We start from the raw sequence: 24,758 nt of genomic DNA, 5'->3' as shown, positions 1-24,758 counted from the left end.
GCAACTGTGATAAAACCAACTACGATTGTCAAGTCACATTATGTACATTTATGACAGTCAGGTCTATACTGAAGACCCAGGTGCAATTTCTTCCCCAAGATATTTTTAATATCTTTCATATTCCATGTGATATTGAGTGTTTAATAAAACTATAGTGCTTTACCTTTTCTGTATATCCTTTATATACAGCGCTTTTCTATATGAAATTCCATATAAAAGCAATAGCAGTGTAATCACTTATCTTGATATAGTAATAATGTGTATAAATTTTTTCCCCTGACTTTCAGAATGATAAAAATTAATGATTGAAAATCACTCTCATTCAGTAAATTGAGGACCAGGATTGGTCTGCCTCATCTGTGTTTAGCATTTAATATACATTGTTTTATAGCAATACAAGATGTTTTGGTTTTTTAGTTAAAAAAACTGAAAAAAAAAAATATCTGAAATGTTTAAACAGATTTTTTTTCCTCTAAAATAAATCTCTCTTTAGCTCTCCCTTACTATATGAAATCAAAACAACAAAGTAATCTCATTCTTGAAAGACCATGCAAGAAGCCCATGCCCTTATCAGAAACCTTTTAAAAGCAACAACTGCAAAACTTTATTTTTGTACCAGGGATGAATTATCCAACAGGAAGCTGTGCTGAAGTGAGTGGGAGAAGACAGGGTAAAAACAGTACCACAGAGAACTAAAATGGCTGCCACTTCACAGTGGAATACTAAAAGGCGGCCCCACACAAAGCCTCTTGGCTACATAAGAGGTAATATAGAAACAGGCTGTCTTCAGCTCACCTTTCTTCTGCATGAACACAAAAAGATCATCCAGAAATTCTTTCCGCTTTGGATCACTGTCAAGCTCATAAAGCTGCAAGATGTAAAATATATACAGAAATTATAAGTTTGAAACTCAAGCCCACTTTTTTAGGAGTATTTCAGTTAAAGGGACACTAGCAATATGATTTTGCGTTATTCATGTTAAAGCATAGTACACAGTTTCCTTGTAGGCAAATATCGCAGAAGTTTACATTTTTACTGTTTTATTTGAAATCATTTTTCCTTATCTCTCGTTACCTTTTCCCATGGTAAGAAACAGTAACTAATAAATAATAGTGTTGAGACAGCTTACAGTGTTGTTTTAGGCATCGTTCCAGAATATCCCATAAATGTTTGGCTGGGTCCATATCTGGTGACTGAGAAGGCCATGACATATGAATAACATTAGTGTTACGCTCAAACTATTGGGTGATCACAAGTGCTCTGTGGATAGAGCCACTGTCACCATAGAACAAACACAATGTTGTTAGAAAAGAAATTCTGCAACACAAGATGATTACTTGGTACCTCTAAGTAGCATTGACCTTGACTTCTAAGGTATGGCCAGGAAAATGCGACCCACAATGGAACAAATAGAGTCGTTACTTGTCGTAAACAAGCGCTCAGAATTGTAGTGGTGTTCTTTAGGATAGCACCACACATCCACTCTTCTGTTAAGAACATGGTGAAGATCAAGATACATCTGACCATATCACCTTGCTGCACTGCTCACTAGTCCACTTTCTGTGCTCTCTGCCCTATTGAACTCACAAACATACACTGCCAGGGGTGATGAGTGGTTTACGCAAGGCAACCAATTAGGATATTCTGCTCTGTGACGTTCTTATTGAACGCTTTTGATGAAACAGACAGTTCGTGTCACAGGCTGAAATGCAGTCAATTGATCTGCCTTTTTGCCTTGTACTTCAAATTAATACACAGCCATCACAACCCTTGCGTATGCGGTTCTGCCCAATGCTGTCCTTTGCAGATGCTTATTTTCCTTCTGAGTTTCATGAGGACATTAGACACCACTACTCACGAACCATCAGTGGCTGACAGCAGAGCGCTGGAGGGTGTGTGTGTGTGTGTGTGTGTGTGTGTGTGTGTGTGTGTGTGTGTGTGTGTGTGTGTGTGTGTGTGTGTGTGTGTGTGTGTGTGTGTGTGTGTGTGTGTGTGTATACATAAAAAGGCTAGAGTAGTAAAAACAGACGTTTTATTTCTAAAAACAGAACCTCTAAGGTCTATTGTGCATACATTTATTAGTGCTTAAAAGTTTATATGTTTGGTCTCAAAGGCTTCAAGAGGAATTCAGAGCTTCTCTTATTCCCAGAGGTAAGCAGATCTGGGGAAAATGTGGAAGCGCCATATACCCATTTGTATACACTTTCCACTGCACATTACTGTTGCTGGGATCCATCCCTAGAAGTATTCTTATTGTCTGAGATAACTTGTGAGACTACTTGAACAAGAGAACCTTCCAATACCTCCAGGTAAGTCCTTTCTGTGTATTTTATTTGTAAGCACTAAGTCATTAATACATTGCTGGTATGGGAGCCCTCTATTTTGCACTAATTTACTATCACTATATAGCGTGTTACGCAATGCTTTTTTTTTTTTTTATCATGAAAGGTGAAACAGGACAATACATTTCGGAGGCTAAGAAGTACCTTTGCGAAATCCCTTGATGCTTCTCGGCTACGTCCATCCATATCTTCACACCAAGAAGTGTTCTCCTATAGAGGAAATAAAAACAGTTGAAGCCCGGCAGTCTTAGAACAGCTTAGGCTGCAGTAAAACAGTGGGAAACGCAGCTTCCTATGGAGGATACACAACAGACAGACCGATATCAAAACAAAGATGTTCTCACAACTGAAAAGAACTTCTGTTTCCTTAATAAGAGTGCACAACTATCAAAATATCATTTAGATCGTTAACATGTGTGGTTTCTATGATCTCTGGGGAACAAGCAGTCAAAATATGCTCAGGACTTTATAGGTGTAGCAGAAAAAGGCTTCTATGGGAGAGGGAAAGATCACATTAGGCTTCTTAAGCAGACAGAACCTTGAAAAGACTACAAGTAAAATTGCTTTGTGTTTGCTATCTTGCATATTTGTGATCAACCAGGTAGGAGCTGGTGGTGAACAGAACAAGTTAATTAGGATGCCTCCATTCAGTGCAATCTTTAATAACATAAATCAGATCAGACCACAAGAATGAGAAATTTGTAGTGGACGGTTGTGTATGTTTACTATTTAGCCTAGCCAACAGAAACTGTTATACAAATATTGCAGAACATGCGATATGAATGTAAAACAAAGAACAGCGTATATAGCAAGACGAATAGCACTTTATTCACATCAGATTCATGGTAACTATACCACCTGTCATTAAAGTTATAATCCTCAAAATAAACCGCTCTAACCAAATCAGTTTCATTTATACAACAAGAAAAAAAAGAAATTAAGAGTCTTGCACAACATATTACAATATAATTTATTTTAGTTAGTGGTAATATTTGGGTACTGCCCCATCAACTGAAATCCCATTTTCCAATTCATACTCTGATTAGTTATTTTCCAGCCAGTATAATCTAGAAAAGCTTAGTGCACTTTCATTTACAAATATGACAGTGTTAGGAGTTGTAATCCCAGTATTTAGCTCTTCGAACAATGCATTATGCCCCCACACTATTAATGTAGACTAGGAGTTTAAGAAAGGAAGTGTCAAAACACTCGAGTCAATCTTTCTGTAGTGACAAAATAAACCTCAAAAACATCATTGTGATTTATCAACTAAACTGTATATGGTAGGTTCTCTGTAAACACATAGTGCAACCAAAAAGAGAATAGTCTTAAGCAGTATCTTACATAATGTACCTAGGAGTTAGTGTGGTTTTTAATGCCAACATCCTGTCCATTCCATAGTAAACTAATATGTGCCCAAAATAAACAAAATGTTCCACTGACTGAGGAGACTATTCAATGACTTATAAAACTCCTTATGATGAGGTCCTATAGACCATGAAGAGCTGTTAAAATCAGGATTCCCATTATATCATTAAGTTGCCATTAGATTTCAGAAGGGATCAGCTCTAAATTGCAGCGTTTAATCCCCTTTTAGCTCTACTGCTAGTAAATGGACTGCTATCTCTACTAAACATTTTGTTCAGCATTCACTGGTCACTTCCCTTCGGGCATTAACAAACAATTGTATTAGCCCAGTGAAAGAAAGGAGGGCTGGGAAAGCTGGACCCATGTCCAGTGCTCGTTTATTGCCTAAAGGAGGTGAAAACCTTTCCATACATGGATTAAAATTCCAATTTGAAACAAAGATTGATTAACTCTAAACACAGCTACTGCCCCTGTGTAAAAGGGCGTGTACACTTAAGCAAATAGGATATTGTAGGTGTTTAATTTCACTTTTTCCTTAAAAAAAAATCTATTTGTTTTTCACTTGAATTTTGTTGGTTGCAATGTCACATTAAAGGTAGAACAGGAACGACATTATTTATCTTGATTTTCAAGCTTTACCTCACACACAATTACAGTAAGGATGTGTAGACTTTTTATATCCAATGTATGTGTGGCCAAATTGGAAATGGATCCTGCTGCCTGGGCTAGGCAGTGTTGTGTAGTCAGCTTTTAGACAGACAAAGCCAATAACAAAATAGAAATACAAGAAACAACAAGTTCTGACAATGTAAAAGCACTAACCAATACACTAAAGGGAGACAGACACAAACATAAAAGAAACATTTAAAATAGAAGCAAACATAATTATTAAATTATCTAAAAATATCTAAAAATGTATCTAGGTGATTTTCCTTTATTCCAATACCTGGAGAAGAAAGCTTAAACCTTTTCTCTTAATGATAACTTTTACCACATGACTCAGCTTTAGCCATTGCGGAGGTAAATCTAAAAACATTTCCCAATAATTTATAGCAAAGATTATTTACTTCCATCATGCTGCACATGGGCTGTAAATTAGAGGCAACTAGTCCACAGTATCTGGCAACCAAGAATCTCACCAATTTCATTGGCGAGACTGCTCCCTAAATAACCAGCAACCAAAATCTAGTCTGTATAGGAATTTCACAATAAAGAGCAGAAAATATAAGGAGGAAAACTCAGTGACAGGAAATTGTAGCAATTCCACTCTTCTTATGCAGCGTTTACCAGAGTACTGCAAAATGTTCTTGATTGTCATGAAAGGAGAATACAACAATATAGTGTAGAAGGCTGAAATAATGTTATAACACCCTAAAATTGTGCATGTATAGAAAGACAATGGTGATAAACAAAATTTGTTGAGAGTCCTTCCACAAAGATTTTCACTCTCTCAGATACTGCTGCAATCTTCAAAATTACTACTCAGACCGATCCCTCTCTTGGGGACTTTGTCTTTTGTGGCTATTAAAACAATGTGGAGTAAGTACATTACCATAGGGGATAGGTGAAGTGACACTGTCCCTGTTTGTGAGAAACACCTTGTATCTGAATACCTTTATGGAAGGACAATTTAATCCTCCAGTTAATCATTGATTATTTTCGCTAGAGAATGACCACCACTCTCTACAGGTACCAGACAAATAGCAAACTCATTGGGACTCCTTTATTAACATTGTACTAAATGACTGCAGACACTTGCAATAGACAGATAAAAGCTAAATGCCGACTGGTTTCAGTGGTTCAGTACAAATGCTGCGGCTAAATAAAAAGTTAAGAACTGGGCACTTCCAACACAATCATGTGTGCTCAATGAACGGAGCAAGCAGATGTGTAATGTTTTTAGTTATACTAACCAAGACTATGTGTTTAACATACTGTCTCCTGCAATTCCAGATGCATTCAGAGGGTTCAGGTTAAGTAAAAAGTCTTGCTGTATACAGCGCAGAGAGCAACAAGGCTAAGACTCAGACTTTACCAGATCCATCAATATAGCTCTCAGTATATTGTAGTAAAACAAGAAGCATTCACATGCCAATGTCATTGGAAACATCAGGCATAGCGGAAATAAAATCCTAAATGCGGATTTAAAAAAAAAAAAAAAAGAGTAGGCATTTAAATTACTGTTAAGAACTCATTAGCTACAACATTTCTAAAACAAAGTGCCATGATTGAATGGATTTGTGGAGGAGCAAACATTAGAAACGGAGAAATGTGTTTAATATGGTATATGTAGTACACCCTTAATCTTGATGAAAAATGCCATGCATTACACTTGTGTTAGCAATGGACAACGCCATCTCTGCTTTCAGTATTTTCTATCCAGTTCTTTTCTGTCTGCACTCAATGTGGAATGCTGAAACTGCTTGTGTATATTTACAATTTACAGAGCTAAGTAAACAAAGAAGACGGCAGTTACTAAACACAAAAGGCAAGAGAGGACGGCCATCCTTTGCCTAGCAATAGCTGGCGTTAAAGGACACCAACCTTCTGCTTGGTCACAGGTATTAGTAAAACATTTCAGTGGGTCCTTGTCAAAGTCTAACATCTCCATTCAAGCATTACTTTGTACATATATTCAGCTCAGATTTATTCCCAATAATTAGTGATATACAACACTATATTAAAGATACACTACCATCAGTGTAATATGTTACCCAACAAGCCCCTCACTCCGCAGCAGCTCCTCATTTAAAGATGTAATTGTGTGGTATCTAATTTCTGAACAACGATCAGTTATTATAATAGTCTATAAACAACACTATAGAAATGCTCCATTGCCGTTTTGATGGTGTTCAGAATTGTATTTTGCAATCTTTTTGTGACTCCAGCATTTTGTAATCAAAATGTAAAAATGGTTTTATTATGTTTTACCAGTCAATGCAGCCATAAGAGATTTCTAAAGAACAGTTTTATCTATGCCCAGTTTCTGACAGTAATACTACACGTAAAATGATTGTCCAGCATTTCATGAAAAAATATCTGCATTAACACATCCAGATGTTCTGTGGGAGTATCAGAGTATGCCAATGTAGTTATTGAACAAGATAAATACAACCCTAATAAGATCCAAATGGAAAAATATATATACTATATTCTAGAGGCAACAAAATACAGAAAACAAACAAAATAGTCTTATTCTGTATAGCTAAGGCATGAGAATATACTGCATGCTGTCAATAGGGGTAAAAGCATAATTGCTTTTACACCTTCTTTGATCAGCCAATGTATCACATTTTCCACATTACTAGATATGAGAAATGTATAATGTACGATGCTTTAACATCCAATCCAAAATGACATTTGTATTCTGCAGTGGTTTTTAATGCGTGCGTGTCAGCATCAACTATTACCTTTTAACATTGTGTGAGCATGTGTGCAAGATACATCACACAATGAGGAATGTGAAATGGTCTGCTCATCTAAGCTGCATATATAGTCCCTCCATTAAATTGTAAGCTCTCCAGAACAGGGCTCTCTCTTTCTCCTCCTGCTGACTCCCATCTCATCCTTGTGTATTCTGTACTAGGTTTTAAGGTTTTTCTGTAACTTGCCTATCAGGTCTCTCTGAAGAAAACATCTAAGGATTCGAGTACACTTTATAATTGGTCAGCCTTATAGGTCTTCTCATAAGATGTAAAAGCTTCCAATAAGACCACGGATATTCAAAGCAGGCGAGATGTGCAATAATGATATGGATTTGATCAGGGTTCCCCTAGCCCAGCAATTCCCAAATCCAGTCCTCGGGTCACCATAAGAGTGCATGTTTTCCATATCTCCTTGCTGGAGCACAAATCATTACTGAGTGACACATTGCAAAAGATCCACAGGTTGTACTAATTATTTCAGTTGTCACCAAGAAAACCTGCACTGTTAAGGAGCCATGAGGGCTGGGGAAACGCTGGCCTAGCCAATCTACTATATTGTAATCCAACTTTTATTTAATTTGGTCTTCTTGTAGGTATTTTGCTTACACACCTAAAGAACAAAAACAACTCAATTTCCTGTTTTATTACAATGCTGGGATATGTAACCATGTACTTTACATAAAACTACTTATACATAAGTGTTTTTGTTTTTTTTAAAAAAAGGCACATAATTCTCCATAGCCCAGTGCTGGAAGTCCCCACGGCCACCCCCAATACAAAAAGTAGTGGCCAATGTGCAATACATCTTTGAAATGCAGACAGTGGGGATGCCCTACTCCACTGCCCCCTCATCTCTGTTAATGAAATGGTTCAACTGGCACGTGTATGTTACGGGAGGAGAGGGAGCACCCCTAGTCCAAGTAGATTCTAATCTGCCTCTTGTACCACTCTCACTTAACAAATCTCCCCAACGGTCTCATTAGAAGCTTCCTTGTGGCCACAGGAACACGGTAACTTTCACAAACTGAAGGAGCCAATTTTGTCTTCCTTCCTCAAGTCTACAATGTGTTATAGATGCAGTACTGTTTAATGTGTTCCTCCCCACTTTGTACCCCTCTTACGCTCTTTTTTTGTCCTTCCCCTCCCCCCCCCTTTACTTTCTGTACCCAATAATCCTTGAAAAACCATTAAAATACTATTGAAGTAAAAAAAAAAAAAAAAAAGCACATATGTAAATTAAATTATCTACACTGCTATTGCCCCTTTTTAACCTAAATGTTAATATTTTCTTACTGACAGATGCTCCTTAAAGGTTCTAAATATCTTGTGTTTGTTTGGAATGGGAGCCATGTCTCATGTATGCTGTCATTAAAGACCAGAGGAAAACTGAATACAGTTAACAGTAATAAAGGATGAAAGAAATCTCATGTCCATCAAGATCAACCTTTCATTGTTCTTCAACCCCCATTCAATTGATCTAGATCAGAGCTGTGCAGGGCCACCCGGTTAAGTAATCTGGTCACATCTGAAGAGTGTGAAGAGTTCATTAATAGATACTGAATTGCTTTAGCAATTATTAAAGGGCTAAGAACAAACATCTGTTGTAATCCTCCATAATAAACACTGTTCAGAGGAAGTCAGATAAAGGTAAACCTGTACAACAATGATATTACAGCAGCAGAAACTGGGCAGTTGTGTTTCAATAAGTAAAAACCTACATGAGGACAACAAAAACAAAACCATCCAGCTTCCTCAATTTTTTTATATCTAGTTCACGTGAAATCCTTTCTGGGCAAAGTAGATAAACAGAGTTTGAAAATAATGGAGTGAGTGACTGTATATGGCCTGCTCTATTCGCACAGTACAACAATTTCCTCTCGCTTCTGCAAGTAGTATTTTTGGTACACTTACGACAACCTTAAAGATTTTAAAATAGATCCTACTCATTGTTTTTGCATTTATGCAACATGGAATATAGAAAGTGGTGCATGCATCATTCATTTTCCATACTGTGTCCTGTTTCACAAAGTAAAAATACAATTCAGAAGCATGTTTTTCCACAGGAGTGAGTGGTTACATATATTTGTAGTTCAGGAAGCGTAAAGTGGATGGGAGTATCTGGACAAGTGTTTTCCCTCACACCTCAATTTTCATTCCCTATTTTAACATATTGATGCCAAGAAAAAAAAATTAACAACAACGGTAACTTATACAGTGCCTGAAAATTAAGAAGCGCTTTACAGAGAATATTTAATCATTCCATTCAAATCAGCCCCAGTGGAGCTTACAATCTTTTTCCCTACCACATGGTCATATACACAGGGTTAATTTCGTCTTAAGCCAACTAACCTACCAGTATGTCTATGAAGTATGGAAGGAAAACCAAACAAACATGGGTAGAACATACAAACGTCACCCAGACAGTCACAACTACAAATATGTAGTACTGTATATAAAAAGCAGTCATACGTACTACAATAAACAGTATTATTGCATTTGTTGAAAAATTTTACAAAGTATTTTTATTAAAGGAGGTCCACAAAGACCACAAAAGTTTTCAAAGCTGTACAATTCACACCGTGTCAAATTAGCATCCACATTTGTTCACTAAATCCGAACTACAGTAAGCTGTCAATATCCACAAGAAACCTATAAATTTCCTTTTATGCTTTTGTAGGTAAAGTTGTGATAATCTTTCAGTCTTTTAAATTACAATATGGACCCATTATTTTATACTTTTCCGCATCTTTTAATTATATGGTCATAATAAAGCCAATTGAATATATTTTTAAATATTTTTTTTTTTTTTTCTAAGATAAAATGCATCCACAAACCAACTCCCCCTTCCTTACCTTGAAGAACAAATTCAGATTTATTTTCATCCACTAGTAAAAGTTTATTACAGACTCACTAATATTTTATATCTAAGATGACAAGATTGTGGCTGGGTTAATTAAAAAGTTCAAGATGTCTCTGAAAACACTTTAGTTCTGTATGACCTGAAATTCCTAAACTTTTTATTAGTCTGAAACTAGTATGCTAAATGAGTATATCAGGTACAACATGCCATAGACATTGTGCAGTCCACCATCTCTCCTTCTATACATTTATACTACAAACCAATAGACATGGGAGATGTTCATAGCAATTAAGGAGATGAGAAGACAGCAGGGATTACCACTGTACCACCTGGTCTATCGTCTTAGAAAGGATCTCAGATGTCTGGAAATTTACCAACCCCCCCTTCCCTCAATCACCTTCCATTCTACACCCAATAGAGAAAGCTCAGCACTTAGCCAGAAGAATATTTACAATGTACAAAGAATAGCAATAAAGGGTTACATGAAAACCAAGGTTTACATTAGACCACCTGTATATGGGCTAAAAGACAAATGGTCAATGGCGCACTTAACATCTCAACATTCTTTGAACCTATTCTCGGAATCTGATGCTATTTAGCTGGATAAAATATATGAAATCAGTGTTCTATAAGAATGTCACATTGTGCAAACTATAAGAGCATTGTAAAGCAGATAAATAAATCCTAAATACTTAGGCTGGTCACACGTCAGCAAGACAGCCACATACAGGAAGCACAACACCACATTGGTCTCAAATTCATGTGTAAAATAGAATGCAGAGGTTCAAGTTGGGGGGCTAATACACAGTACAGCCCACCTATCTCCCTTGCTGGAATCACTGTATATGATTCATCATCATATCACTCTTGAAATGAACCACTAATGTTATGTTATAACTAATTAAATGAAAGCTGAACCCTTTATAAAAAGGGAATGCAGTCACAGAAGATAGAGGCCACTGAATGGAGAGAACCAAGGTAAGCAAAAATGGGACTTGGAACTATAATATAAGAATGAAAAAACACATTCTCTGTATACCAGATTTACAAATTTTGTAATAAAAATAAGGACAAGAATCATGCAGTAGGAGACTAATGTTTCAAAGATTTATTGCACCCTTGATTTGCCAGGACTAGAAAGGATTATTCTGCAGCCTTTGATGTCTGGCCCATTGGCAAGTCAAACACTTTTCAGTTTATTTTCATACTGGTTATGTACTTTTTCATGTAGATACATCAGTTTTAGTCATGAGAGACAGTCGATTGCTTTAACAATTGTTCTGCTGCCCACTGTCTCCCTACTCATATATATTATCTGTCTAATCCTCTGCAGCTGTGGGCTGAGTATCTCTCAAACAGCAAATGTCCCAAACACCAGCTTCTAGCTGGGAAAGAGTGTCACTTTAGTTATAAGGACACATCCTGAACCAAGGATGCCAATAAATCAAGACCACCACAGTGCCAGAGATGAACTCAATATGGTACAAAATAATTAATAAATGAAAATTACTAAAACTGCAATGCTGAAAGCAAATAGGATATACCTTTGTTATTATGAGGATGAACTGCACTGTATTGTATGCTGTGCATATATATTCCATATCCCTATTACTTTACATGAAACAAACGGACTTCTTGACAGTAATCCATGCCCCATTTTCTCTCCTTTAACCTGTGCAGCTATATTGCTAGAATAAATAAACCGAGCAAAACATAAGTTATCTTAGAATAGTCCCTGCTGTCAATTCAGTATCACCCAGGATCTATTTGTTTCAAAAACAAAAAAGGAAAGAAAAGTATATTGCCAGGGGTCTCAATTCTTTTCACAGACATGTGTGGTCCTTCAGATCTGCTAAAGAAGGCAATGAATAGGGGTAAGTTTTACTATATTTTAGGCATAGTGCTTTAAATAATCTATAAGTCTTCATCAGAAAAACCCCTGAATAATACATCCCATACGTTAACAAACAACGCCAAGCTTGTCATTACGGCAGCTCCCAGCCAGCAAAAGCAAAGAATAACTGGAGTCTGTATAAAAGATATATAAAAAACAACATGTATTAATAGATGTATTTTCCATTTTTCTTTTTTTTTTGGGGGGGGGGGGGGGGGGGGGGAGGGGGGGATTCAAGTCTAAAACAAAATTTTACCGAGACCCAGTGCTGAGCGACAAGCAGTCAAAGGGTGTGGATTTAACCAGCTATTCTTTACATATGACTGCAGCTAATCGGTCTTTTGATGAGGATGCTCCCCCTTGTCTGGGATCAGAGGTCGAGCCATCCCTGTTGTCTCTTCATTGGTTCTACAATCATTTTCCTCCTCCCAGCCAGCGTTATATAAATTGCTGACATCTTCGTGCCTCATTCAAAAAGTCCCAGGTGATTAGGCAGCTACTAACTGGAATGAAAAAGTAAATGTATCGCTCTCAACAAACAAACTATATGCGAATGAGAGATGAAAAACAAAATGTAACCAAAGAAAAGCTTGTTTTGTAAGTAAAGTTTGTGGTCCCTGTCATGAAATAACATCTCTGGATCACTAATTGATTCCAAAAAGAATTCCCAATAGATAACAAGAGACTATCCGTTTGAAATACACATAAGACATTAATAAACTAGTTAACAAGGGTTTAGGGAGTTTTTAACAAGTGTGATTTTCATAATATGGGGTCTTATTGACACCTTATTACACTGGAACTACAGAGGTGACAAAGATGACACTCTAAAGGTCCCAATATTCCTCGGGCACTCACACCCCACAGTCCAGGGGGCAGGAAAAATGCCTGGCATTTTTTAGTGCTGGACTTGTAGTCTTTGGGATTTTTTTGAAGGGTCTCCCTTCTCGGGCTGGTTTTCACTATAGCAGCATACCAATTGCTTATTGCTTCCACCGTTTCAGTGGAAATCAATCCAGGCCGTGTGGTCCTGGACTGGTTTAGGAAACAGAGAGGGGGCTATTAAAATGAATGGGACTTGTGTTGTGGATGCATTGGCAAATGAATTGAACAAATATCAACTGTGGGTATAATCCATGCAAACTACATAAACACATGTGCTAATGCACAGAGTTTATATACTTTTTCACACGGAGCTTGTTCTTGTGTTTTTTTTGACACAAGCCAGTGGTTAGCAACCCTCAGATGAGTGTTCTTTTCAACATTAGCAGCAATTACTCATGTCACATTCAAGAAAGACAAACACATGCAAGGCCCTGTTGAAATGCTAGAAGCGCAAACTAGTTTCTCATTTCTACCACTGCTTCTTAACACTTCTTTACACAGCGATGCACAGACAATTTGTAACCATTCACATCCGTCCCTGCCTCATTGAAGCTTACAGTTTAGATTCCCTACAACAGACTCACACACTCGGCTCAATTTGTCAGAAGCCAACCAGTATATTTTCGGACTCTGGTAGGAAACCGGAGCAAACAAAACGCAAGCACGGGCAGAACATACAATCTCCACACAGATAGAGCCCAGGTTAGAATCGAACCCCAGGTCAGAATGTGATCCACTGTGCTACTGGTCATAAGGTCTCACAGCAAAACATATAGTCAATGGTTTTAAAAAAAATAAGTTTCAACTGTCAAACTTGCACTAGCAGAGAAGCCAAAAATAAGTTAATACATTATATGTAAAGTAAAAATATGGTTCAGAGATTAATTTCCAACAAACAAAAAAGGTACAAATAGTGTCCATGCACTAGCACAAAATAAAGTAATAAAAACAAGCAAATAGAGGGAAGCAACTAGTAGTTCGTATATGTGAACAGTGCATTATACCTCTGCTGCTGCTAGCCATAATTAACTGTACAGTATGACGTTTACTTTAAAACAGAAATAGTACGTTCAATGAGAACAACTTTTGTAAAAGTAAAACAAAATATAATATTGCCAACTTCGTTCTCTATACTATAGGGCAAGTGAAACATTAAATGTGCACATGTGGGTATAATTTATTTAGGGGGAGGGAGAAAACCAAACAAACATAGTTGCAGACAACTACCAGGAATTGAGCCTCTAGGAATTGTATGTACTGTATCTCTTTGATATTAATTTCTGAGAAAGTTAATGGCCTCTGGGTTGTCATATATAACATTTTGCTTTTACAGAGTAAATGGCTATATTAAAAAAAAAAAAACAATAAAAAAAACAAAACAAAACATTCAAGTAGCAATTATATATTAACAAAAATTAAAGTGTTCTTCGCAGAGCGTGCTGATTCAGCCGTCAACTGTGGCCTGTTGGGAGGTAAGAAGATCTGATTTTGGAACAAGGAGTAAGAGGTAAAACAAGATTCTATGAAACTGAATGTTACAGTGTCCAGTTGGTCAGGCTAAACTGGTCTCTCAATCTACTTAATGGGTTTGGGGGTTGCACAGCCAACATGTGGCAGCTTGTCATGGAGGAGGAGTTAATGCTGAACTACAAAACTTAACTCCTTATTTACCAAGCAACCCAACATTACACACAGATGTAAAATTGGTTTCGAAAGCAAGAAACTCAGGAATTTTTTTAAATGAATTTAAAAAAAAAAAAAGTTTTATGCCATGAGTTGTGCAGAATGTATTTTTGCTAAAGGCAAAATAAAACATTTTGGAATGTTAAAGTACAAGGTAAACTACACTATCCTTAAACCAGACCATGGTCATCAAGGCAATTTACTATTTTGTAGTACAGCATAATTCTCTCTTTTCACAGACAGCATACATTTTACAGTGATAGTATAGATGTTGTTCATTAAAGTTTTAAACATATTGAGTGCTCTGTTTAGCTGGGGAAAGCATAGAATAATCAAGTTTTAGTGGTATGCTTTCATAGTATTTAAAATAATAAAGTACTATTTCCTGTTCACTTTTAGTATAGCTTGCTTTTTGCAAGCTCGCTGTAGCATGCTTTCTGTATACTGTACCATCTCTAAGTGTGATACTTTGGCCAAGGTACAGATAATCTAACATCAGGCTGCTGGGAAACACATTAACATGGAAGGAATAGGTCATTTCCTGTGGTTTATAGCTGCCTTCACATACAAATCACATTCCCGATTGCTGCAGGGGAGGACATTAAACTTCCAAAAGCATCATGGGTAAACAGGCAAAGAAGTCCACTCTACTGAAAAACACTCTGCTAAGCTATATGTTGCCTTTGTGCAAGCGTTAAAAATATGCATTCCAAGTGCAAGAAAAAAATTAACACAAAACTTGCACAACCCTACATGTACTCAAAAATGTTGTGTATAACTATGCTCTCTCTTTCTTAAGGTCACATAAAAGCATACAGACTGCTGCAGACAAACAGGATTCAATACAGTGACACAGCTACATGGCTGGCTCATGGAACCAACTACAGCAGAATTATGGCCTTTTAACAAGTTTTCACACCAGGTTTCCATAACTAGACAAGAAACAGGATAAAGTGCATAGTTACAAATTTAAATATATAAGAGAACTTTAAGACTGATGGATAGGTTATGGAGGAAAACAAGTAATGTTACATAAAGCAGCCAGATTGCCATTTCCCTGTGAAACAATTGCTCCAAAATGCGCAATTGAACAGTGAACGTATGGAAAACACATCAAAAACTTGATTGCTTTTTAGCGCTCTCTTTATACATATAAGTCTAAATAAACTCTATGGGGGGTATTCAATTGTTAGCGTTAACGGAAAAAAACGAGCACTCAAAAAATATTACCGTTTATTTGATAATATTGCGCGAGAAAAGCGTTAATACGGTAGTTTACTCGCGGAATTTCAGCTCGCCGCAAGCTGAAATTCCACGAGTAATTACCGTATTTTAACGCTAAGATTTTTTGAGCGCTCGTTTTTTTCCGTTAACGCTAACAATTGAATACCCCCCTATGCGCATTGGAAATTTTAACTGGCTGTAAAAATGATAAACAAGGTCTTAAACTGGCTACATGCATATCGAGTTACCGCCAAATAATCAACTGCATTTCTGTATAATCGCATAAACATACAATTGAGCTACACATGCTAAGCACCTTCATTTTTAACAATATAGTCAATTATATTCATAGCTTGTAACAAGCGATTGTTTCACACATTCTACAATGATATGCTGCAAACTTTTGCCAGATCAATGTAGGACAGTTGATTGTATGAGTTTAATAACAGAACCACACAGACTTCACCTCAATCACTTTCAGACTAAGGCTGGGTACACACTACAGGGTTTTCAACAGATTACAGTGCCAATCAAACGATAAACAACCGTAATACGACCAGGTAGTGTACGCTCCAAAGAAAAACAATTATTGTTTCGAAGCACATTGAATCGTTTGATTTTTAAAACCGGACTTAAAATCTCATTCAGTGATGGAACAATATTGTACCAATTCTGCAGTGTGTATGCATTCAGGACCAGCAGTGTCCACAGATCTCTAAGAGTCATGATCTTTTCAGCCGATGGTTAGTACAGATGAGGAGCACAGATATTGTAAAAATGTGTATAGTGTGTACACATGAATCGGCATGCTGATCGCGGCATTTTCCCCCCCCCGTTATTGGTAAAATCGTTAAAGATGTTGCATCAGGAGAAATTATATATAGTGTGTACCCCAGGCTAGTATTTTCTACCAAATAATATGGGACAGTCAGTTGTTTGGCCATCAAAGTGTTATTTTGATTTGTTTTGACTCCTTTTAAGACAATAATCATCATTTATTTATATAGCGCCAGCAAATTCTGTAGCGCTTTACAATTGGGAACAAACATTAATAAAACAATACTGGGTAATACATACAGACAGAGAGGTAAGAGATCCCTGCTCGCAAGCTTACAATCTATGGGACAATGGGAGTTTGAAACACAAGGGCATGTGCTACATCATATTACACATTGGACCAGCAGGAATGCAAAGGAAAAAGTATTGAGTGGGCTGTGTGATCAGTTACACAGCAATGTTGGTCAGAGGGTTGTTGTCTTTTGTGAGAGCTGTGTAGAGGGTGGTAATAGGGTAACCTAGGGAGATTAAGATGCTGGTTGAGGAATATTATAAGCTTGTCTGAAGAGGTGGGTTTACAGAGAATGCTTGAAGGTTTGAAGACTAAAGGAAAGTCTTACTGTGCGGAGGAGGGAATTCCACAAAGTGGGTGCAGCCCGAAAAAAGTTCTGTAACCGGGAATGGGAGGATGTGATGAGTGTGGAAGAGAGGCGCAGATCTTGTGTAGAACAGAGGTGTCGAGTTGGGAGATATTTTGAGACAAGTGAGGAGATGTATGTTGTTGCAATTTTGTTGACGGCCTTGTATGTCAGTAGAATTTTATATTGGATTCGTAGAAATACAGGCAACCAATGTAAAGACAGAGTGGCTCAGCAGAGGAAGAATGGTTTGTAAGGAAACTCAATCTAGCCGCTGCGTGCAAAATAGATTGTAGGGGTTCAAGTCTGATTTTGGGAAGACCAGTAAGGAGGTAATTGCAATACTCGATGCGGGAGATTATGAATGCATGAATTAAGGTTTTTGCAGTGTCTTGTGTGAGATGTGTGTATTCTGGAAATGTTCTTTAGATGTATGCAACATGATTTAGATATAGAGTACATGTGGGGAATAAATGATAGTTGTGAATCAAGGATTATACCTAGACAGCAAGCTTGCGGGGTGGGATTTATGGTCATGTTATCAACAGAAATAGAAAGGTCACACAGGAAGCTTCTGTTTTTGGGTGGGAATATTAATTCAGTTTTTGAAAGATTGAGTTTGAGTTGGCAAGAAGACATCCAAGATGAAATGTCAGAAAGACAGTCAGTAACGCGAGACAACACAGAAGGTGAAAGATCAGGAGAGGATAGATAGATTTGTGTTTCATTCGCATAGAGATGATACTGAAATCCAAAAGGAGCTTATTAGTTTTCCAAGAGAAATGGTGTAGACAGAGAATAGCAGAGGACCTAGGACTGACCCTTGTGGTACTCCAACTGATAAAGGAAGCGGAGCAGAGGTGGATCCAAAGAAATTAACAGTGAAGCAGCGATTAGATAGGTAGGATGAGAACCAGGATAGGAGAGTGCCTTCAAGACCTAGGGATTGTAGCGTTTGTATGAGGAGAGAGTGGTCAACAGTGTCAAATGCAGCAGAGAGATCCAGGAGAATTAGAAGAGAGTAATGGTTTTTACTTTTTGCTGTGATCAAATCATTGACAATCTTGGTCAGCGCAGTCTCTGTGGAGTGTTGAGAGCGAAAGCCTGACTGAAGAGAATCCAGTAGGTTGTTTGCTGTAAGAAAGTGTGTGAGGCAAGTGTAGGCAATTCTCTTGAGAAGCTTGGAGAGGGCATGGGAGCTGAGAGATGGGGTGGTAATTTGAGAGAGAGTTTGGGTCAGAATTTTGATTTTTAAAATAAGAGTAATAACTGCATGCTTGAATAGTGATGGAAAAATACCAGTAGAAAGAGATAGATTACAGATTTTAGTTAGAGGTGGAATGAGCACAGGAGACAGGGACCTACTAATTTGTGAGGGAATGGGATCAAGAGGACAGGAGGTAGAGTAGGAATATGAGAAGAGAGTAGAAACTTCCTCTTCATTTGTGGGTTCAAATGAAGAGAGTGTCAGAGGGTGCTACAAAGGAATTGAGTTGATTGCTTGTCGAGGGAGATGGTACCAAAGGCGTTTGGGGTTAGAAGCCGCAGCATAAATGAGAGAATGGAAGTATGTTTGTTTTGCAGTATCCAGAGAATTTCTATAGGAGTGGTAGATACGAGTATATGTGATGAAATCATTAGAGGTACAAGATTAACGCCATTGATGTTCTGCTTTGCGATTAAGTTTTTGTAGAGTTCGTGTTACTTTAGTCTGCCACGGTTGGCAACAAAGTCTACGCAGAGTATGTAGCGTCACTTGATCAAGGGCAGTTGCTAGGGTTTGGTGAAAATGGGGTACTGCCCAATCAGGGGAAGAGAATGTAAAAATTGGGGAGAGAAGGTGTTGGCGAGAGATGGAAAACTGTTGAAGATCAATAGAGTTGATCTTACTTATAACACAATCAGACTGAATGACTGGGTTAATGTATGTGTGGGGGCAGCAACTTTACCAAGCATGCAATATGTGCAAGACAAACAAATGTAATGCAATAGATGAAAATACACAGATCAGCAACAACATTAAAACCACCTGCCTAATATTGTGTAGGTCCAGCTTGTGTCGCCAAAACATCTCTGACCAATCGAGACATGGACTCCACAAGACCTCTGAAGGTATCAGCACCAAGACATAAGTAGCAGAACCTTTAAGTTGCAAGGTGGGGCTTCCATGGCTCGGACTTGTTTTTCCAGCACATGCTACAGATGTTCGATCGGATTGAGATCTGAGAAATCTGGAGGCAAAGGCAACACCTTGAACTATGTCACGTCCCTCAAACAATTCCTGAACAATTTTTGCAGTGTGGTAGGGTGCATTATCCTTCTGAAAGTGGCCACTGCTTAGGTAGGTGGTACCTGTCAAAGTAAAATCCACATGAATGCCAGGACCCAAGGCTTCCAAGAATAACATAGCCCAGAGCACATCACACTGCCTCCACCGCCTTGCCTTTTTCCCCATAGTGCATCGTGGTGCCATCTCTTCCCCCAGATAAACGATGCATACGCACCCTGCTGTCCACATGATGTAAAAGAAGACTCAATATATCAGGCCAGGTCACCTTTTTCCTTTGCTCCATGGTCCAGTTCTGGCACTCTCTTGCCCATTGTAGGCATTTTCGGCAATGGACATGGGCACTCTGAGCGGTCTGAGGCTACGCAGCAAGCTGCGACGCACTGTGTGTTCTAACACCTTTCTATCATAGCCAGAATTAACGTTTTCAGCAATCTGTGCTACAGTAGCTCTTCTGTGGGATTGGACCAGACAGGCTAGCCTTCACTCCCCACGCGCATCAATGAGCCTTCATCATCATCATCATCATTTATTTATATAGCGCCACTAATTCCGCAGCGCTGTACAGAGAACTCATTCACATCAGTCCCTGCCCCATTGGAGCTTACAGTCTAAATTCCCTACTATAGACACACACTCACACACAAGCCTTGGGCATCCATGACCCTGTCGCTGGTTACCCTTCCTTGGGCAACTTTTGGTAGGTACTAACTACTGCAAACCGAAAACACCCCACAAGACCTGCAATTTTGGAGATCCTCTGGCCATTGTCAGAGTTGCTCATATCCTTACACTTACCCATTTTTCCTGCTTCCAACACAACTTCAAGAACTGACTGTACACTTGCTCCCTAATATATCCCACCCCTTGACAGATGCCATTGTAATGATATAATCAATGTTATTCACTTCACTTGTATGTGGTTTTAATGTTGTGGTTGATCAGTGTATATTGACCTGAAAACTTCAACTGACACCAACTTTACAACAGCTCTGCTATCTGAACTCTAAGGTTTATGGAAAGCTTTACAGTTCCATGCAAATCATTAATTACCATCAACACTGGTATGCAGAATTTCAAACTCAATTGTATTATTTTGCCTGAAATGCAAATAAGGATGCCTTCAGAAAACTATTTGGGGAGGGGGTTTCTTACCAACATCAGTAAGAGAAATGACATTTAAATTGTATCATATGCTCACCAGTAATATACACAGGCCTTATTGTGAATGTCACAGCAGGGCTGACAACTACTAGAAACAACCTACAAAGATCAGAGATTGCAAACCATCCAGCAACTGTCCATCTTATATGGGATCTTACGTTTTTATCCTAGGCCCAGGATTCAGGCAACATGTCAGTCATCTTTGCAGCCATAGTGAATTTGTGAAATAAACACCCTAACTTTAAAGTTGTTCTTTGCTTAATTGTGCCTAGTACAAGTCAATATAAATACTACATACAGTATTATGTTCTCTCTCTCTAAGCTATAACGTCAGGCTCGTCATGTCCACCACACTGTTGCAATATGAGAGGATTATCACTTATAAATAAGATAAGACTTCTCGGAGACCACAGGAATAAAAGACAGAACAATACAATTGATCTATAAGCAAAAAACTATATAGTATAGTGTAATAGTCAAGTGTGCTTTTAGCAATGCAATTCTTTATATTACTTTGTACTCAATCTAATATAGAATTTTTTAATTAAATATAAAAAATAACAGCATTGAGGGTAGCCAGTCTTTGGATTTGCTGCTTTAACCCCTTTTCCCTTGGGAATGATAGTGTGCCAGTATTTAATTTGAACAACAGGGCTACCTCTTCTTACTTACTCTTGAACTTCTAAAATATCAACCCAGCTATTTAGCTCAATTTTGCAGAATGTATATGACCTAAATGTGTACAAGCACATGCTTGCATCTGCCCTGGATGAATGGATTGAGGTTCCCATCCTATGTTCCTTTATATTAATTCCCGGGCTACTAAAAACAGTATAATAGACAAAGGGAAACCACCCCCAGCTCCACACCACTTTCAAACTCTGCTACTTTTCTCAAGAATAACTTTAATTTGGTAAACTGCAATTGCTCTAAACAAGTGTGCGGCCTTGTCACTCGACACGTGGGAGTCTAAGTTCTAAAATATATATGTCCAGCTGTGAATAAGAGCACTTTTACACTTCTCCCAAGTTGCCTCTTTGTAGATTTTACACCTTGTAGCCCTGCTTAGGCTGCAGCTGTCTTCCATGTGCATAGTTGTTTGAAAATTGTACAGCAGTTTGGATCACACAGAAGAAAAAGCACTTTAGGTCCCATGGGTAAAAAAAAAAAAAAAAAAGCTGTAGCTCTCCATCTAAGGGAATAAGTTTCCCATGGGAAGAAAGGAAAACACCGACAGACAAAACCTTGATAACACTGGTAGAGGATAAATACGTTAGTAAAATACATTTCTAACAGTATTGAAAGTTGAAAACTCCTTTAAATATAAGTTAAAATAATACTTAGGACATTAGACAGAAAACATACAATATGAAACATGCTAGTATACAATATTTTTGAATAAACAACTTAATTGACAACCAGCATATATGGTAAGGGGCCATTTTTGGGGGGTTGAGGCGCATAGTAAGAACATTTACCGGCCTTACACTTTACCAACTTTTTTAAACTTGGTGGTTTTTTAGAATATTTTGACTGCTAGAGATTATCTTACCGGCTTAATGTGTTCTTCCATACTTTGCTTGGGGTGTTTAGAAGGTGAAGGGTTAAAGTTTTCATCTTGAGGCTCCTCTTTCACAGTTGGGTGTCGCTGACTGGGGTTGCCTGGCAAATTGGGAGTGACTATTCCCTGCTGCTCCCTCTGAACCTGAAGATACTTCTGTGCTAGCATGGATGCATGTGCTTCCCTGCCATCACCCTCATCCCCAAACGAATCTCCTTCATCACTTTCCTCATCCTCTATCTCCTCCTCTTCATCAGGGTCACTGGCACTCTGTGGAGGTGCCATGGGCGGGCGGGATTTAGCAGATGACATAATGGCGGGACCAGGCAAGGATTTCATTACATGCTGTGAAGCCGCCAGCTGTTGGGCATAGAGCCGTTGGGTTTCTCTAATCTGTCTTTCGCGTTCCTCCATGCTGCGAGCCGCTTGCTGCTGTTGCTTTTGGAGTTGTTCCATCACAGCCTCCAATTTCATGCCCTGCTTGGTGTGCATCTGAGAACTGCCAGAGATGGTGGGATTTAATCCACTCTGTATCAGTGAGGGCTAAAACAGGGGGTAAAAAGAAGTTATTGACTTAATCTTCCCTAAGAAAGCTTTCAAAAACAAACTAAACGTACTGGTGAGACCTCTAAGGTGAAATATTAAAATTGCTGCTTTAGTTTGAAACAAAAAAAGGCAGAAAAACCAAGTAAACACCTAATGGTTCAGATTATGCAGCAGCATGTTTAACATGTCACATCTGGTAGCTTGGTTTACAATAGTATGCAAGAACACACACTTGTCAGAAGGAGCAGATTAACTAAAGGATGGCAAGGCTAAAATGAATAGTACAGTAATAGAACCAGATGGGACCCTGCTGCTCTCATGTGGTATTGGCTCCATGTGATGTGTGTAAAAACAAATAAAATACCTACATGTTATCCTCCTCCAACTCACATCATCAGATAGTGTACTTTAAAGCTCAATTTGTACAAAACTTGAGAAAATCAACTAGAACTTAAAATAAAACTATAACTTCACAAAACACATTTTTCCAAAAATACTTAAACTGGAAGCAAATGAATAAGGGGTGGGGGGAGTGCAGAAAATAACTATCTTTTGGTTACAAGCCAGTTCAAAGACCCAAGTAAACTGTCACATTTACAAGGCCTTTCCTTTGTAATACAATCCTTGTCCATTAGCTCATCTGCCATATAAACGATTATCTGATCTGCACATGAAGGTGTTTTGTGTTTAAAATTATATTATACAAACTAACATTGAACATACTTTCAAATAAAGTAGCATTACAAATGAAATGTCAGACAGAAGAAACATTTAGTTGCATAAAGAACTTCATACCTTATAGTAAAAGATAAACATGAAAAAATGGTCACAAGTATTATGGCTCTACAATAAAAAAAATATATCAGCAAGATCAATTTGATCTCTCAATGTGAAATCAGTTAGGCATAATATACATATGTGTTATACAGACCTAAGACAACATTTATTGAAACCATTCAAAAGAAGGTACAACTGAAAATGTTGAAAGTGCTTCGATTTGTAAACAACCCAAAGTGAAGGCTATATAGTAAACATTGGGCAGAGGATACACTTATTTGAGTCCCATATAGTGACAATATGCTTTAAGTAATCGATATAGTAGATGGGTGTCCCGAACCATCACTTTAACGGTGTAAAGAATGATGGACCCTCCGATTTCATAACAGGTATATACATATTATACGTCAGGTGATCTTTGGGACATAATCATTGGGGGGTTATGATGCTGGCACATGAGGGAATTTAGATCACACGACCGATCGTTTACATTTATAATGACATGAGGGAAGGGAGCGACTGATCTCCGCCCATGTAATCCTGCAGCGGACACCCTGGACTACAGGCCACTCAGAGGTCTCGCCAAAGAGCACCCCCTGAAAAACCGCCATCTACATGGACTATGTGGCGATGTGACAGGCACAGTGTCTAGGGGTGCCGGCGGGTCATGCTATGTATGGTGGGCGGCAGTATGGTGCGGCCAAGGTGCGGTGTACATGGTAACCCTCGCCTCGCCGTCTGCCCTGGGTGCACGGTGTGGGTAATGAGGCCCTTCTCTCCCCTCACCATCGACTCTCTCCCGCAGCCGGCCTTCTCCACCATCCCGTCAGCCTGCAGGCCGCTCGGCACCGCGCTCTCCTGTATCCACTTCGCCGCCCGCCCCAGCTTCCCCTCCGTTTCCGTCTCACTACACCCTCCAAGCTCCGCTAGGCCCCTCCCGATACAACGAAACGAATGCTCTGACGTAATGACGCACACCCATCCTAACGGAAGCACGTACTCCAAGAAATGTGCGCATGAGCAATTGTATGATGACAGCCATCTTGGTCCACCCAATTTTTACGCTACTGGTTACCCTGCGGGTTATAGTCCGTGGAGATGAGTGTATACGCAGACTTCGGATTTCCAACTTCCCATTAATAAGAAAATGGTGCTAGGTAGCTGAGAACAAAAAGGCACAGCTATACCTCCTCTGTATAGCTTAAACAGAGGTGATAGCGTTACCAAGCAATTGCCATCATTGTACACCTACGCATGTGCGTTAGGAATAATTTCAGCTATATGTTTCTTCAACATGTGCCTTTGATGAAAGTGCTGACACATTTGG

General features: G+C 38.5%; 1 protein-coding gene across 1 annotated transcript in view; it reads right to left on the bottom strand.

Annotated features, from left to right (window-relative positions):
- Positions 1 to 24,382, bottom strand: part of ARID3B (AT-rich interaction domain 3B) — a 46,930-nt gene extending 22,548 nt beyond the window's left edge. Inside the window, exons 1-4 of the mRNA XM_075208224.1 lie at positions 24,218 to 24,382; positions 22,100 to 22,651; positions 2,487 to 2,552; positions 796 to 868 (exon numbers count right to left, since the gene is read on the bottom strand). Coding sequence (XP_075064325.1) covers positions 796 to 868; positions 2,487 to 2,552; positions 22,100 to 22,651; positions 24,218 to 24,253 — 727 coding nt within the window. The 5' untranslated portion in view covers positions 24,254 to 24,382. The remainder of the gene's footprint in view (positions 1 to 795; positions 869 to 2,486; positions 2,553 to 22,099; positions 22,652 to 24,217) is intronic.
- Between the last annotated feature and the right edge of the window lie 376 nt (positions 24,383 to 24,758).

Source organism: Mixophyes fleayi, chromosome 4 (assembly GCF_038048845.1).
Source record: "Mixophyes fleayi isolate aMixFle1 chromosome 4, aMixFle1.hap1, whole genome shotgun sequence".
Taxonomy (NCBI): Eukaryota; Metazoa; Chordata; class Amphibia; order Anura; family Limnodynastidae; genus Mixophyes; species Mixophyes fleayi.
This window is presented reverse-complemented; position numbering and strand designations above follow the sequence as displayed.